The sequence below is a fragment of the Oryx dammah genome, unplaced genomic scaffold (genome assembly GCF_014754425.2).
Source record: "Oryx dammah isolate SB20612 unplaced genomic scaffold, SCBI_Odam_1.1 HiC_scaffold_28, whole genome shotgun sequence".
Classification (NCBI taxonomy): Eukaryota; Metazoa; Chordata; class Mammalia; order Artiodactyla; family Bovidae; genus Oryx; species Oryx dammah.
The window spans coordinates 48594594-48609902 of record NW_024070212.1 but is presented as its reverse complement, the minus strand read 5'-3'; the positions used below and the strand labels follow the sequence as shown (position 1 = coordinate 48609902).

Below are 15309 nucleotides of genomic sequence, written 5' to 3'. Positions count from 1 at the left end.
ACAAAGCTAAAAAATATGCCTCTGAGTTTTTGCCTCAGGCAAATATTCTTTTACAGATATTGAAATAAATACATTTATGATTAAAATAGTAGTGACTTTGGGGTCCCAAATTATTTTGAAAATATTTTAATTTTTTATTAGCTTGCTTTAAAAGGTGATAAAGTATGTATTCATAGGGAATTACATTGTCAACATGATAGAAGAAAATAAACACAAAATACATGAGAATAAGCCTAAACTGTTTCTTCATAAAGCATTTATTCAGTAAAATAAACCCTTTTGTTAATAAATACCTTTATTCAAATTGATGAACTTAAGTTTTGTGAAGTTTGCATTGTGTCAGTAACTTTCCTTGCTTTTATTTTTTAGTAATAATTTGCTTTTAAAGTAAAGTGGAAGTCAAAGGGTGGTAGAGTGATATGCCAATATAAATCTGATAGATATAGGTTCATTCTTGTGAATTAATATTTGGGTTTCAACTAAATATTTTCAGTACTTCAGTTCAGTTCAGTTGCTCAGTCATGTCCGACTCTTTGTGACGCCATGAACCACAGCAAGCCAGGCCTCCAAGTCCATTACCAACCCCCCGGAGTTCACCCAAACCCATGTTCATACAGTCGGTGAGGCCATCCAACCATCTCATCCTCTGTTGTCCCCTTCTCCTCCTGCCCTCAATCTTTCCCAGCATCAGGGTCTTTTCCAATGAGTCAACTCTGCATGACGTGGCCAAAGTATTGGAGTTTCATCTTCAACATCAGTCCTTCCAATGAATATTCAGGACTGATATCCTTTAGCATAGACTGGTTGGATCTCCTTGTAGTCCGAGGGACTCTCAAGAGTCTTCTCCAACACCGCAGTTCAAAAGCATCAATTCTTTGGTGCTCAGCTTTTTTATAGTCCAACTCTCACATCCATACATGACCACTGGAAAAACCATAGCCTTGACTAGACAGACCTTTGTTGGCAAAGTAATGTCTCTGCTTTTGAATATGCTATCTAGGTTGGTCATAACTTTCCTTCCAAGGAGTAAGCATTTTTTAATTTCATGGCTGCAGTCACCATCTGCAGTGATTTTGGAGCCCAGAAAAATAAAGTCAGCTACTGTTTCCACTGTTTCCTCATCTACTTGCCATGAAGTGATGAGACCAGATGCCATGATCTTAGTTTTCTGAATGTTGAGCTTTAAGCCAACTTTTTGACTCTCCTCTTTCACTTTCATCAAGAGGCTCTTTAGTTCTTCTTCACTTTCTGCCATAAGGGTGGTGTCATCTGCATATCTGAGGTTATTGATATTTCTCCCGGCAATCTTGATTCCAGCTTGTGCCTCATCCAGCCCAGCGTTCTCATGATGTACTCTGCATATAAGTTAAATAAGCAGGGTGACAATATACAGTCTTGACGTACTCCTTTCCCTATTGGGAACCAGTTTGTTGTTCCATGTCCAGTTCTAACTGTTGCTTCCTGACCTGCATACAGGTTTCTCAAGAGGCAGGTCAGGTGGTCTGGTATTCCCATCTCTTTCAGAATTTTCCACAGTTTGTTGTGATCCACACAGTCAAAGGCTTTGGCATAGTCAATAAAGCAGAAATAGATGTTTTTCTGGAACTCTCTTGCTTTTTCCATGATCCAGCGGATGTTGGCAATTTGATCTCTGATTCCTCTGCCTTTTCTAAAACCAGCTTGAACATCAGGAATTTCACGGTTCACGTATTGCTGAAGTCTGGCTTGGGGAATTTTGAGCATTACTTTACTAGCATCTGAGATGAGTGCAATTGTGCAGTAGTTTGAGCATTCTTTGACATTGCCTTTCTTAGGGATTGGAATGAAAACTGACCTTTTCCAGTCCTGTGGCCACTGCTGAGTTTTCCAAATTTGCTGACATATTGAGTGCAGCACTTTCACAGCATCCTCTTTCAGGATTTGAAATAGCTCAACTGGAATTCCATCACCTCCACTAGCTTTGTGCATAGTGATGCTTCCTAAGGCCCACTTGACTTCACATTCCAGGATGTCTGGCTCTAATTGAGTGATCACACCATCGTGATTATCTTGGTCATGAAGATCTTTTTTGTACAGTTCTTCTGTGTATTCTTGCCACCTCTTCTTAATATCTTCTGCTTCTGTTAGGTCCATACCATTTCTGTCCTTTATTTTGCCCAACTTTGCATGAAATGTTCCCTTGGTATTTCTAATTTTCTTGAAGAGATCTTTCCCATTCTGCTGTTTTCCTCTATTTCTTTGAATTGATCACTAAGGAAGGCTTTCTTTTCTCTCCTTGCTGTTCTTTGGAACTCTGCATTCAGATGCTTATATCTTTCCTTTTCTCCTTTGCTTTTGGCTTCTCTTCTTTTCACAGCTATTTGTAAGGCCTCCTCAGACAGCCATTTTGCTTTTTTGCATTTCTTTTTCTTGGGCGTGGTCTTGATTCCTGTCTCCTATACAGTGTTAGGAGCCTCCATCCATAGTTCATCAGGTACTCTGTCTATCAGATCTAGTCCCTTAAATCTATTTTTCACTTCCACTGTATAGTCATAAGGGATTTGATTTAGGTCATACCTGAATGGTCTAGTGGTTTTCTCCACTTTCTTCAGTTTCAGTCTGAATTTGGCAATAAGGAGTTTATGATCTGAGCCATAGTCAGCTCCTGGTCTTGTTTTTGTTGACTGTATAGAGCTTCTCCATCTTTGGCTGCAAAGAAGATAATCAGTTTGATTTCAGTGTCAACCATCTGGTGATGTCCATGTGTAGAGTCTTCTCTTGTGTTGTTGGAAGAGGGTGTTAGCTATGACCAGTGTGTTCTCTTGGCAGAACTCTATTAGCTTTTGCCCCACTTCATTCTGTAGTCCAAGGCCAAATTTGCCTGTTACTCCAGGTGTTTCTTGACTTCCTACTTTTGCATTCCAGTCCCTTATAATGAGAAGGACATCTTTTTTAGGTGTTAGTTCTAGTAGGTATTGTAGGTCTTCATAGAACAGTTCAATTTCAGCTTCTTCAGAATCACTAGTCGGGGCATAGACTTGGATTACCGTGATATTGAATGGTTTGCCTTGGAAACAAACAGAGATCGTTCTGTCGGTTTTGAGATTGCATCCAAGCACTGCATTTCGGACTCTTCTGTTGACTATGATGGCTACTCCATTTCTTCTAAGGGATTCCTGCCCACAGTAGTAGATGTAATGGTCATCTGAGTTAAATTCACCCATTCCAGTCCATCGTAGTTCACTGATTCCTAGAATGTTGATGTTCACTTTTATCATCTCCTGTTTGACCACTTCCAATTTACCTTGATTCATGGACCTAACATTCCAGGTTCCTATGCAATATTGGTCTTTACAGCATCAAACCCTGCTTCCATCAGCAGTCCCTTTCACAACTGGGTGGTGTTTTTGCTTCAGCTCCATCCCTTCATTCTTTCTGGAGTTATTTCTCTACTGGGCACCTACCAACCTGGGGAGTTCCTCTTTCAGTATCCTCTCATTTTGCCTTTTCATACTGTTCATGGGGTTCTCAAGGCAAGAATATTGAAGTGGTTTGCCATTCCCTTCTCCAGTAGACCACATTCTGTCAGACCTCTCCACCATAACCCGGCCATCTTGGGTGGCCCAACACAACATGGCTTAGTTTCATTGAGTTAGACAAGGCTGTGGTCCGTGTGATCAGATAGGTTAGTTGTCTGTGATTGTAGTTTCAGTCTGTCTGCCCTCTGATCCCCTTTCTCTGTGCCTACTGTCTTACTTGTGTTTCTCTTACCTTGGATGTGGGGTCTCTCTTCACGGCTGCTCCAGTACTTTGGTACTTCAGTATTTTTAATTAAAATTATTTTGCTAGTGGCTATGTTACTGAAATAAAATTTTTATTTGTCCTTATGTGGTATTAGTTTCTTAGTGTTTTGGTTAGGCCTTATCTTTTTTCTAATATTTTGTGTTCCTTTATTAACTGGTCCATTTTTTTCTTTGCATAAGAAAGTAAAACAGGATGTTACAGTAAAGCAAAAAATAGTGGTTAAACTTATCTTGCAGGCAAGTCAGTTCTATATAAAATAAACTACAGCAGAGGTGTGATCTGTAGTTTTGTCAGGAGCTAACAGGAAAAGCAAAACAGATGTTAATGATACATATTTATGCTAATTAATTATTTTCATACAGACAAAATTAAGATAGTTTAGCATTAAAAAGAATTATCATAATAATATTAGAAATTGTATAGTTGCCTGTTAGATCTAAAGTTCTCCAATTTTAGTAAAGGGTCATCATATAATGAAGTAGTTTGAAATTTAAGAGCTTCTTGTTATAAACAAAGAATATTTGACTCAAGCTTTAAATGCTGCTGTTGAATGTTTGGCTGCCAGATAATTAGAAAAAAGAACCAAATCAGAATTCTTCTCCACTATTTCTTAGGAGTTTAAAACTGCTTTCTTCTGGATTGATATTGATTAGAAAGATTGTTTGCCTGAAAGGAATGGGTTTATTTTCCTTCATTTAAAAAGTTATCACATAGGCAACAATAAGAAATCTGTTAAAGAAGATTTACCTACAGTTCACTCTAATACTAATACTTTTCACTTTTCTATTTGCCTGAGTGTTTTTCATGTTAATGAAATGGGGTTCTTTTTTTTCCACCTTATTTTGTAAAATTTTATATTTGGCATTGTCCTTTAAATTAGTATTTTAAATGGTTGCATCTTTCAAAATCTGATTTATATACCATTTATTTAAACTTTCCCCTTACTTTAGGGAACAGGTGAAAAATATTATAAAATACATATTAAGTTATGCTGTATTATTTATACAATTTTAAAATGGTTTCATTTGGCACTTTGTAGGATTTAGATTATTGGACAAAGGGCCTTTTTTTTTCCCCCTTCTTAATAGGTTCTTCCAGATAACTCTAAAGGTATCAGATGTTAATGATACTACTTTGCTTTAAAGCAATTTTGGGGACCAGCATATTAAAGTTGTAAATATTTGGAATGAATGAGTTTAGTTTCTTAGATGGTTATTCCTTTATGTATTTTTTGGAGCAAGAATATTCAAGAGTGCTTTGCTGGAGTATTATTTTACAAACAGTGCAAATGATAGCAACAATAATATAGTAATCAGCACCCATCATTTATGCAGTGTTTTCATGGCTATGGCTTATTATCAGTAGGGATAAAAGATAACATCAGATGCAGTGTGAAGGAATCTATGGCTTCCTATGTTCTCTTCCTCATTCTGAGAGAAGTCACATAGAATATGCTTCTTTCTATAGAAGTGAAATGCAGTAACATGTATGCAGTATGTCTGCCCAAGGAAGCCTGCTTATGACTCTTTTTATTAGGGAGCTGGTCACATAAGAACAGCCATAGGTATCAAAATTCCCACTTCCCAAAAAAGAAAGCATGATTTGGTGTCCTAGCCAGGGAAAACAATCTTATCACTTAGGGAATGTTTCAAAAGCCACATTCTCAAACATCAGCCAAGAATGAACCCTATTAATAGGTTGATGAAGAAGCAATTGCAGTTTCAGACTGTGAATTTTAAATCATTATAACTAGGCTCAAACACATCTTTAATAATCAAAATAGAAACCATTACAATCAACACATTTTTGCCAACAAGAAATAAGTTTGTTTATTCCTGTAGCATAAAAATCTGCTTCAGGATTCTGAAAACTTAAGAAAGCATTTCCTGCCTCTTGCTGGTGATGGAAGTATTTTCCCTGCAAAAAGTTGTTGAGATGCTTGAAGTGGTAGTCAGTTGATGAGAGATTAGGTGAATATGGCAGCTGAGGCAAAAGTTCATATCCCAATTCATTGGGCGTTGTCTTGCAAAAGAATTGGGTGCATTCTGTTGACCAATGCCCGGTGCAGCTGTTGCAGTTTTTGGTGCATCTCTTCTATTTGCTGAGCATACTTCTCAGATGTAATAGTTTTGCCATGATTCATAAAGCTGTATTGAATCAAAGGGCAGCAGACCACCAAACAGTGATCATGACTTTTTTTGATGCATGTTTGGCTTTGGGATATGTTTTGTCTTTTTCTTGGTCCAGTCACTGAACTGGTCGTTGCCAGTTGTGATATAAAGTCCACTTTTGGTCACATGTCACGATTCATTTGAGAAATGGTTCATTGTTGTGATGCAGAATAAAAGAAGATGACACTGAAAAATGCCAATTTTTTTTTTTTTTTGGCCAGCTCATGAGGCACCAATTATAGAGATTTTTCACCTTTCCAGTTTGCTTCAAATGCCAAATGACTGTAGAATGGTCGATGAGTTCTTGGGCAGCTTCACATATAGTTGTAAGAGGTTTAGCTTCAATGATCCTCTCAATTGGTCTTTGTCAACTTCTGATGGCCAGCCACTGCATTCCTCATCTTCTTGCAAAACTTCTAGAAACATCACTGTGCTATATGTTCATTAGCAAAATGCATTTTGATGTTGTGAGTTGTCTCTGCTGCTTTACAACCCATTTTGAACTCAAATAAGAAAATCGCTCAAATTTGCTTTTTTGTCTAACATCATTTCTAGTCTAAAATAAATATAAAATACATGGCAACTAATAAGTCATTAGCAAAAATCATAAACCAAGAAATGTACATTAAAATGGTGTATAACATAACCACATTTATTTAAGAATGTATCCCAATATCAAACAGCAAAGTTCAACATTGCAAAACTGCAGTTACTTTTGCACCAACCCAATAACATATCTTCATCAGAAACATGAGTCCTGCCCTTCCACATAATAAATTATAGCAATGAATACAATTGTCCCATATGACAAATGAGGATAATTATCTAATGAGGTAGACACCATTGACATTTTATTGCTTTTATTTGAAATTATAATGAGAAATTTATATATTTGTTAGGTATATTGTTTACAGAAAGAGCTGAAGATTAAAAATCACAGTCTTCAAGAAACTGCTGAGCAAAATGTTATTCTGCAGCATACTCTTCAACAACAACAGCAGATGTTACAACAAGAGACAATTAGAAATGGAGAGCTAGAAGACATTCAAACTAAACTTGAAAAACAGGTATATTTTATTGGTCAAAATGGAGTTATGATATAGAAAGTTTTTAAATTGATAATAGATTTATTTTGCTAGTTATATAAATTGCTGTTTAAACCTCACAGATACCATATTGAGTTATTACTCCAAAGAAAGAGTCCTGGGACATTTTATGGTAGAATCTAATCTTCTTTCATTTATTCCCAAGTTCATCTGAATTATTCTGACAAACATTTTACATTTTTTGGTTCATTTTTCTCTTATCAAACTTAACAGAAGAGTATAAATTAAAAAAGGATAGTTCTCTGTAATCTCACTACACCTCACCTTTTTATCCTTTATATGACTTTTTAATCTATATATTCTAAACTTACCCTCAGCCTCTCCAGTAGCACTAAGGAATTTCGTCTCTGTATATTCAGAGAGATCAGGCAGGTATTCTATATTTTCTTCTTTAGAGACATCTGTCCTGTGGCTCTCCATCCTTTTTGCTCAAGTCTAGACCTACTGTTTGCTATGCCTGATGCACAGCTTCATCCTGAAGCATTTCTTCATCTCATCGGTATTTGATTTCTACTTTATAAATTCCTTGTTGTTGACTAGTATTTATAATATTGATATGTAATTCTGGTTCTTTCTGAAATTGATTTTATTTCTGTAAATGTCTTATGATTTTCTTCTGTTTTTTTTTTTTTTCCTTAAGTCTATCAGTACATTTGTATTTTTGGTTTGATGATTTTCTTTGTGCTATTTAAGAAATTTTTTTGTCTTTTCTGATTTCTTTGAGGTTCTAAAGAAGTTTATGTCTAAAAATTCCTTCAGAACTTGGGATAAATTTTCTAGTATATATTTTTTTACTTTTTATTCATGGTCCACTATGTACAGGTTTTGTGTTGGATTTATTCAGATTTTTACTTTAGATTTTTTCTGCAAATCAGTGCGCCATTTAATCAAGCACAGAGTGGGTAGAATTTTCCATGGTTCCCTTCCCTTTTTACCTGATTACTATTTTAATTTTATACTTGAAACTTGAGTTGGGAGGTGTGGTTATTAAAGACTTATAGTCAGTTCTGAGTTCTTCAGTGAGAGGTTTTTAAAGAGCAGGGAGGATATTACAGTCATTAGCAAGATACTAATTTTTGAGATCACAATCATGTAAATATTCATTGAAAACAAAGTGGCTGAGGTTAACTAGGGAGAGAATATAGAATGAGGGGTGAGATGATTGACTTCAACAGAGCTCTGAAGGATGCAGTCATGGAAGCCAAAGTATTCCATGAAATGAGAGATAATTGGTGTCATGGGCTATTGCAGTCAGTGTCAAGTAGTGTCAAGTAAATTGAGGGTTGAGTAATGTCCATTGGAATTAGCTGCATGGAAGCCTTTGACATAGTGTAGTGTCTGTAGAGTGGCCAGATTTCTGTGGGTTGAGGAATGAATGAGAAGAAAGAAAAATACTACAAAAAGCTTAGAAAAAAATCTGAGAAGTTGAGCTACGGAGAGAAGAAAAGAAGTGGTAGTTGGAGGTGGTATGGAGGAAAGGTTTTTATGATGGGAAGGTCTTAGACATGTGTAAATGCTAATGTAAAGAAACCAGAAGAAAGATATTGAAGATACAGCAGAGAGTAGAGATGGTCAGTAGTTTGAAGTTCCTGAGAGAGTGGACAGGAATTGAATCCAGAACACCTGTGAAGTAGTTTGACTTATATAGGGGGAAGAATGCTTCCTTCAGTGTAGTGAAACAGAAGGAAGAATGAGTAGGAGCAAATGCAAGTGGTGTTTGAGGGCAGATGGGAATCTAGGAGTCCTTCACTGTATGAGCCAATTCATGAAGAAGGAGAGGAACATAGTTTGACAAGAGAATAAAGAACATTTCACATGAGGATAATGAAAAGAGGAACATTTATCATTATTTTGTCCAATTATTTTAAGTCCTATTTTAGTGTTATGTGGTCATGTCTATAAATATGCATAATATATAAATGAAATATCTTATTAAAAATTAAGTTTTGCTCTCATATTTCCAAAACTTAATTTTTTGGTCTTTACTTTGAAATTGAATGATAAGCTAGGATACAAATTTATATAAATATTTTTCTTCTGAGGAATATTGGGCTGTGTTTGAATTTAAAATATTTACTAAAAATTGCTTTCCAAGGTATCAAAACTGGAACAAGAGCTTCAGAAACAAAGGGAAAGTTCAGCTGAAAAGTTGAGGAAAATGGAGGAGAAATGTGAAGCAGCTACATATGAAGCAGATTTGAAAAGACAAAAAATTATTGAGCTTACTGGTACTACCAGGTAAAATGAACATGTTAGTTTTTGTCTTCCTTTTTTACCATCAGTCATATTTGTTTCAAAATAAGATAATGTTGAGTGAAGCGTTTGCTTGAGAAATTAATTTCTCCACGATCTGTATTCCTATAGTATTCCTATACCTCCCTTTTATCCTTCATTATGCCTTTTCTTATTAGAGTTTAATATCCTTTACCCTCCTTACTTACTATATTGTAAGTTCCTTAAGGCCAAGATAATATGTGGTTTATTTTAAGGGTCCTCCCACAGCAATTAGCATGGTTCCTTATACATCATATCTTAATCCTACTGGGGACGCTAGAAAAAAACCTGAAGGTTAAAACAGAACCACAGGGCTTTATCTGAAGCCTTTGAGGTGAAATGCATCTGAATTCAGTTTTTCAGATTTCAGAGGGAAAGTGAGGTATCAATATACATATTATGTGCGCTAAGTCGCTTTAGTGTGTCCGACTGTGACCCCATGGACTGTAGGCCACCAGGCTCCTCTGTCCGTGTGATTCTCCAGGCAAGAAGCCTGGATTGGGCTGCCATTTCCTTCTGCAGGGGATCTTCCTGATCAGAGATTGAACCTACGTCTCTTATGTCTCCTGCGTTGGCAGGCAGGTTCTTTACCACTAACTCGGCAACTGTTGTATTAAATCAAATTGTGAATAATGTTAAAAGTGACAGGGAAAGATGATAGAAAATTTTCATGGATTCTAATTGTTTATAGGGAGGAAATAACTTAATAAAAGAAAGCTGACTTCTATTGATTGAACATTAAAATCACCTGAGGAGCTTTAAAAAGTACTGATGCTTAGGTCCCACCTCCAAAGATCCTGATTTAATATGGCTGCACTGGGCTAAGACATTAAAAAAAAAAAAAGGGGGGGGGAATTAAGAGCTGAAAGCTATACCTAGCTTCCCCAGATTGCTTCTGTTTTGTTGACAAGAGTTGACAAAGTATTTTACTCTTACTTAGCCCACCATTCTACCAACAGGAGTAGGAGTTAACATACATTTGAACCACAACATCCTCAGACTCCCTCTCCCCCTCTGACAAAAATAAAGATAAGACCTTTGTGCTTTGAGTAGCGACTTGCTTCCCCTGATGTCCTCAACTCTCTCAAAGGGGTCGAGAAGATATCCTGAGTTTAAGGCCACAGTTCTTCAAACTTTTCTTCCATCAATAGTTATGTATCCACTAATGCAGCCTTACCACCGTTGTGTATTTTAATTCCACAAAGAGTATTCAGCCTTATAACTTTTGCTTGTTTCAGACACCACAAGAAGCAACAAGATTGGCATTAGAATTACCCTCATCTCTCATACTAAGTCCCCAAAACCTCATGTGTTTTCTCTCCTTTTCTCACCCTATCTGAACTTCTGACAGATTTTCACTTCATCCTCTGGAATTCACAGTCCATACTGAGAGACATCCCTTATATTCTCTAGCTCCTCTTTTCTCTTGCTATAACAGAAGTATGACTCTCCACTGAGGGCACTGCTTCTTCTCTCTAAAGTAAGAACTTTCCCCCATAGTTCTTGTACCAAAGAACTCAGATGTGGAATAGGATAACATAACCATGAACCTCATGTTATCAGATCATATTCTTCACTGTTGGTGACACCAGCAGACCACCTGACTTACTAAAGTTGAATCCAACACTAGTTCTGTCTTTATTCTTGGGAATTTCAATATACCTCTATCTAGCTGATCCTCATCCACTCACGCACATGGTTTACAGTAGATTTTATCATTTCCAATACCTCCGTTATTTCAACATAATATGAATACTGTTCATCTACATTTATGTTATTACCTCATTCCCTTTAGTACCCCAAATTCAACAATTCTTTGATGTAACTAGGACCTCTGAGCCTTCAAATCTACCACTTTCTCATTCTCTAATGCCCTTTCTCCTCTCTTTACCTAGCTTAAATTCTGCTCATTAAAATCACTGATTGGCATATGGCTGTTCCCTTAACTTTGTCTTACTTTGTGGTACTCAGAACTAAAAATCCAACTCAATAATTCATGCTTGCATCTTTACAGAGGCTGGAGAAAAATATAACTACAGTGACCAGTCTTACTTTAAATCCATAATTTCAAAACCTTAAGCATTTTCTTAATGCTATCTGACAGTCACAGTATTACTCACTCTTGTAAGGGGGACTCTCTTACACCTTTGCGTTTTCTTTCATAACTCCAACAACCTCGCCCCAGTCCTTCCTCTCACTTATGATCTTGCTTTTGTTTCACTAAGAAAATTGAAATAATTGCTGCTTTGTTTTCTTAAACCCATCCTTTGATTTCTAGACAAAAACTTTTCATAATTATAGCTGAAAGGTGCATTCAATTCCTATAAGTTCTAATTACTGGTAGGAAACTTATGAACTAAATGAATAAATTTCACAAGAAAGATATATTCTAGTTCCAAGACCTTCTCTTCAGGAAGCAGGATTTTTCTCTTCCAACTATTGGCTTCTTTCATTTCTGAAACTATAACTTATAAAACTGTTTTTCTCTCCCCAGAGCTATTAGTGTTAAAATACATCTGTTATACAGCTCCTTGGATCTGTTTTAAAATTAAAATATCTCTAGATAGAAAACTAATTCATTGAGTACCTTCTGTGTGCCAGACAATGTACTAAGTAAACACATCATTTAGTTGTGTTTCAGTTCAGTTCAGTCGCTCAGTCGTGTCCGACTCTTTGCGACCCCATGTGTTTAGTGGTGTGCAATTGGTGCAGAATTACAGTCTATTAATTATTTGTTTTATTTATTTTTGTTTGTTTCTAATTAGGCAAGTAAAACTCGAGATGGATCAATACAGAGAAGAGCTATCTAAAATGGAAAAAGAAATAATGCACCTAAAAAGAGATGGAGAAAATAAAGCAATGCATCTCTCTCAGTTAGACATGATTTTAGAACAGACAAAGACAGAACTAGATAAGAAAACAAATGCTGGTAAGCAACAGGGTAGCTCAGCTTAGCTGCCCACAATTGCATATTTAAAGAAATGGAATAAAGTGAGAATCTGAGATGAGGGAAAAGGATAATCATTGGTATCCTGTCTCTTACTCTGATAGATGAATAAAATTGGGTATTCTTATTTACAAAGTTCTGAGTAACAAGTAACTTATATATAATTCTAAAATTATCCTCTGCTTTTAACAGTGAAGGATTTAGAAAAGTTACAGCACCACACTGAAACTGAGCTAACAGAAGCCTTGCAGAAACGGGAAGCACTAGAGACTGAACTGCAAAATGCTCATGGAGAATTAAAAAGTACTCTAAGACAACTCCAGGAATTGAGAGATGTTCTGCAGAAGGCTCAGTTATCATTAGAGGAAAAATATACTACAATAAAGGATCTCACAGCTGAACTTAGGTGAGTTAAATTCTAAGAAAGGATATAACAATAACAGGTATTTCTCTTTATTACCTTTAGTCCTTGGGTCATATTACAGACTTCGTTGTTGAATTCTGGATGTCCAAACTTCTCAACTGCCTTTAGCTCACTGTGGTTCATTCTAGACATTACGTCCAATGCTCCATCTCACTAATTCAGCTATTGCTATTGACTAATACTTGCATCCGTGGTCTTTGGATCATTTTACTTTGGCCCTCTTCTGTATCCCATGGTAAAAAATGATTGGGCCAGCCTACAGCAGTGGTTAATAGCAAAGTAATGTTAACATGTGCCATGGCTATGCCAAGTACTTCATATATGATCTCATTTCTTTACAACAAGCAAATATAAGTTCCACATTATCACCTTTTTACATGTGGGAAAACTGAGAAAATTAAGTAAAATGCCAAAAGTCAGATAGTGAAACACAAGTCTAAGTCTAAAATCATGGTTCTTAGATTAGCAGCAATAGCATAAAGTACTGTTCCAGTACACATCTATGGTGAGTGTAGAGCCAGACTAGAGCCCAATTGTGGGAAATAAATTCCGAAAAGGAAAACAGATCAGGGTGTGAAATGTGTATTGAAAAAACAAGATAGAGAGCAGCAAGGTGATCCAGAAACTTAGATGTTGTATCCTTCGATTCAGTGCAGCACCCCGTCCCTTTTCTACTCACAAACTCATTCTTAGTAAGTTTCATGTAGCTTTAAATATCAGTACAATGTGCCAGAGACTTCTAAACCCATATCTCTAATAATGACCTCATCTCCAAACTCCAGACTCCTATCTAATGACTTACTTGCTATCTCCGCTTAAGTATTTTAAAGGGGCATCTTACACTTGACTAAAACAATTCATTTTAAAAATTCATAACCCTGTACTTCCTCCAACTCATTATGCATTGGCTTAAATCAGAAATCTATATATAAGATTACTTTTATCTCTTTCCCTCCCCTTTTTCATCCAGTCTATTAGCAACTTGCCTGCAAAGTCACTTCAGTTGTGTCTGACTCTTTGCAACCCCATGGACTATAGCCCACCAGGCTTTTCTGTCCATGGAATTTCCCAGCAAGAATACTGGAGTGAGTTGCCAGACTCTCCTCCCAGGGATCTTCCCTACCCAGGGATCAAACCCACGTCTCTTGTGTCTCCAGCATTGGCAGTCAGGTTCTTTACCACTAGTACCACCTAGGAAGCCCAATTAGCAAGTTAGTCAACTTTATTTCCAAAACATATTCTGGAATCTGTTGATTTCTTGGCCTTTTTTCTGCTACTTAGCCCAGGCCATCATCATCTCCCACCTGGTCTGTTGCTGAGGCTTCCTAACTGGTCTGCCAGCTTAAATTCTTGACCTTCCTCACAATTCATTCTCCACAGAATGGATTTAAGTTTATGATTTAAAACATAAGTCAGATCATATTGCTTTCCTACTTGAACTTTCTCATGACTTCCCAAAAGATTCAGAGTAATACCCAAGCTCCTTCAGAAATATAAATCAAAACCACGATGAGATACCACTTCACACCCACTAAGGTGGCTGTAATAAAAACAAAATGAAACACCCAAATAGAAAATAACAGATGAGAAATTTTAAAAGTTCCAGCCTCTGTGGAAAACAGTTTGGCAGTCCGTCAGTGAGTTAAACATAGTATTAACCTTGTAAATCAGTAATTCCACTGTTAGGTTTAAGTACCCAAAAGAATTGAAAAGAGGTATTCAAACAAAAATTGTGCTCAAATGTTTGTAGCACCTCTATTCCCAATAGCCACCAAGTGGAAACGACCCAGATGGATACTGATAGCTGTGAATGGATAAACCAGTGTGGTATATCCATACAAATCAGCCATGAAAAGGAATAGAGTACTGACACATGCTGCAACACGGATAAACCTTACAAATATGCTAAATGAAAGAAACCACATACATGTTGCATAATTCCATTTATATGAAATATCCAGAATTGGCAAATCCACAGAGATAGAAAGCAGATTAATTGTTGTCTGGGACTGGGGGAAGGGAGAATGGAAGAAAACTGCCAATGGGTATGGGGTTTCTATTCAGAGTGATGAAAAAGTACTGGAAATAGTGATGATGGTTACACAACATTGTGACTGTATTCAGTGTAACTGCCCTGTACACTTTAAAGTAGTTAAAATGATAAATCTTATGTATATTTTACCACAGTTGAAAAGAAAAAATCCAAGCTCCTTTTCCTAGAATACAAAGTCCTGCATAACAACGTTTCTGCCTTATTTCTCTGGCCTCATTCTATATTGTTCTCCTTGCTGCTGACCTTTTTATTCTACTTAAAGCTTACAAAGTTTTTTCCCACTTTAGGACTTTTGCCATAGCTGTTTCTTTGGCCTGAAATAGCGTGAAATAATTGTTGTGTGGCCAATTTCTTCATACCCTTCACATTACTTCATAGGGCCCTCCTTCCATGACCACCTATTCTAGAATAGTCTCCTAGTCACTGTCTCATCGTTGTATTTAATGCTCTGACATAGCACTTTATATTTTTCTTATATTTATATTTTTCTTATTATTTATAGTCCATCTCTTCTGGAGCTAGTAGAATGTAAACTCCATGTGATGAAGGAC

At 36.5% G+C, this 15309-nt stretch overlaps 1 protein-coding gene across 7 annotated transcripts in view; it reads left to right on the top strand.

Annotated features, from left to right (window-relative positions):
* The window catches only part of CCDC18 (coiled-coil domain containing 18), a 107870-nt gene that overhangs the window by 61133 nt on the left and 31428 nt on the right, over positions 1-15309 (top strand). For 6 of the 7 annotated variants that reach the window (XM_040232280.1, XM_040232277.1, XM_040232278.1 and 3 more), the window contains 4 exons: positions 6854-7021; positions 9156-9298; positions 12100-12263; positions 12474-12687. In XM_040232280.1, the coding sequence (XP_040088214.1) occupies positions 6854-7021; positions 9156-9298; positions 12100-12263; positions 12474-12687 (689 nt within the window). The remainder of the gene's footprint in view (positions 1-6853; positions 7022-9155; positions 9299-12099; positions 12264-12473; positions 12688-15309) is intronic. The other variant, XM_040232279.1, reaches the window with a different exon arrangement.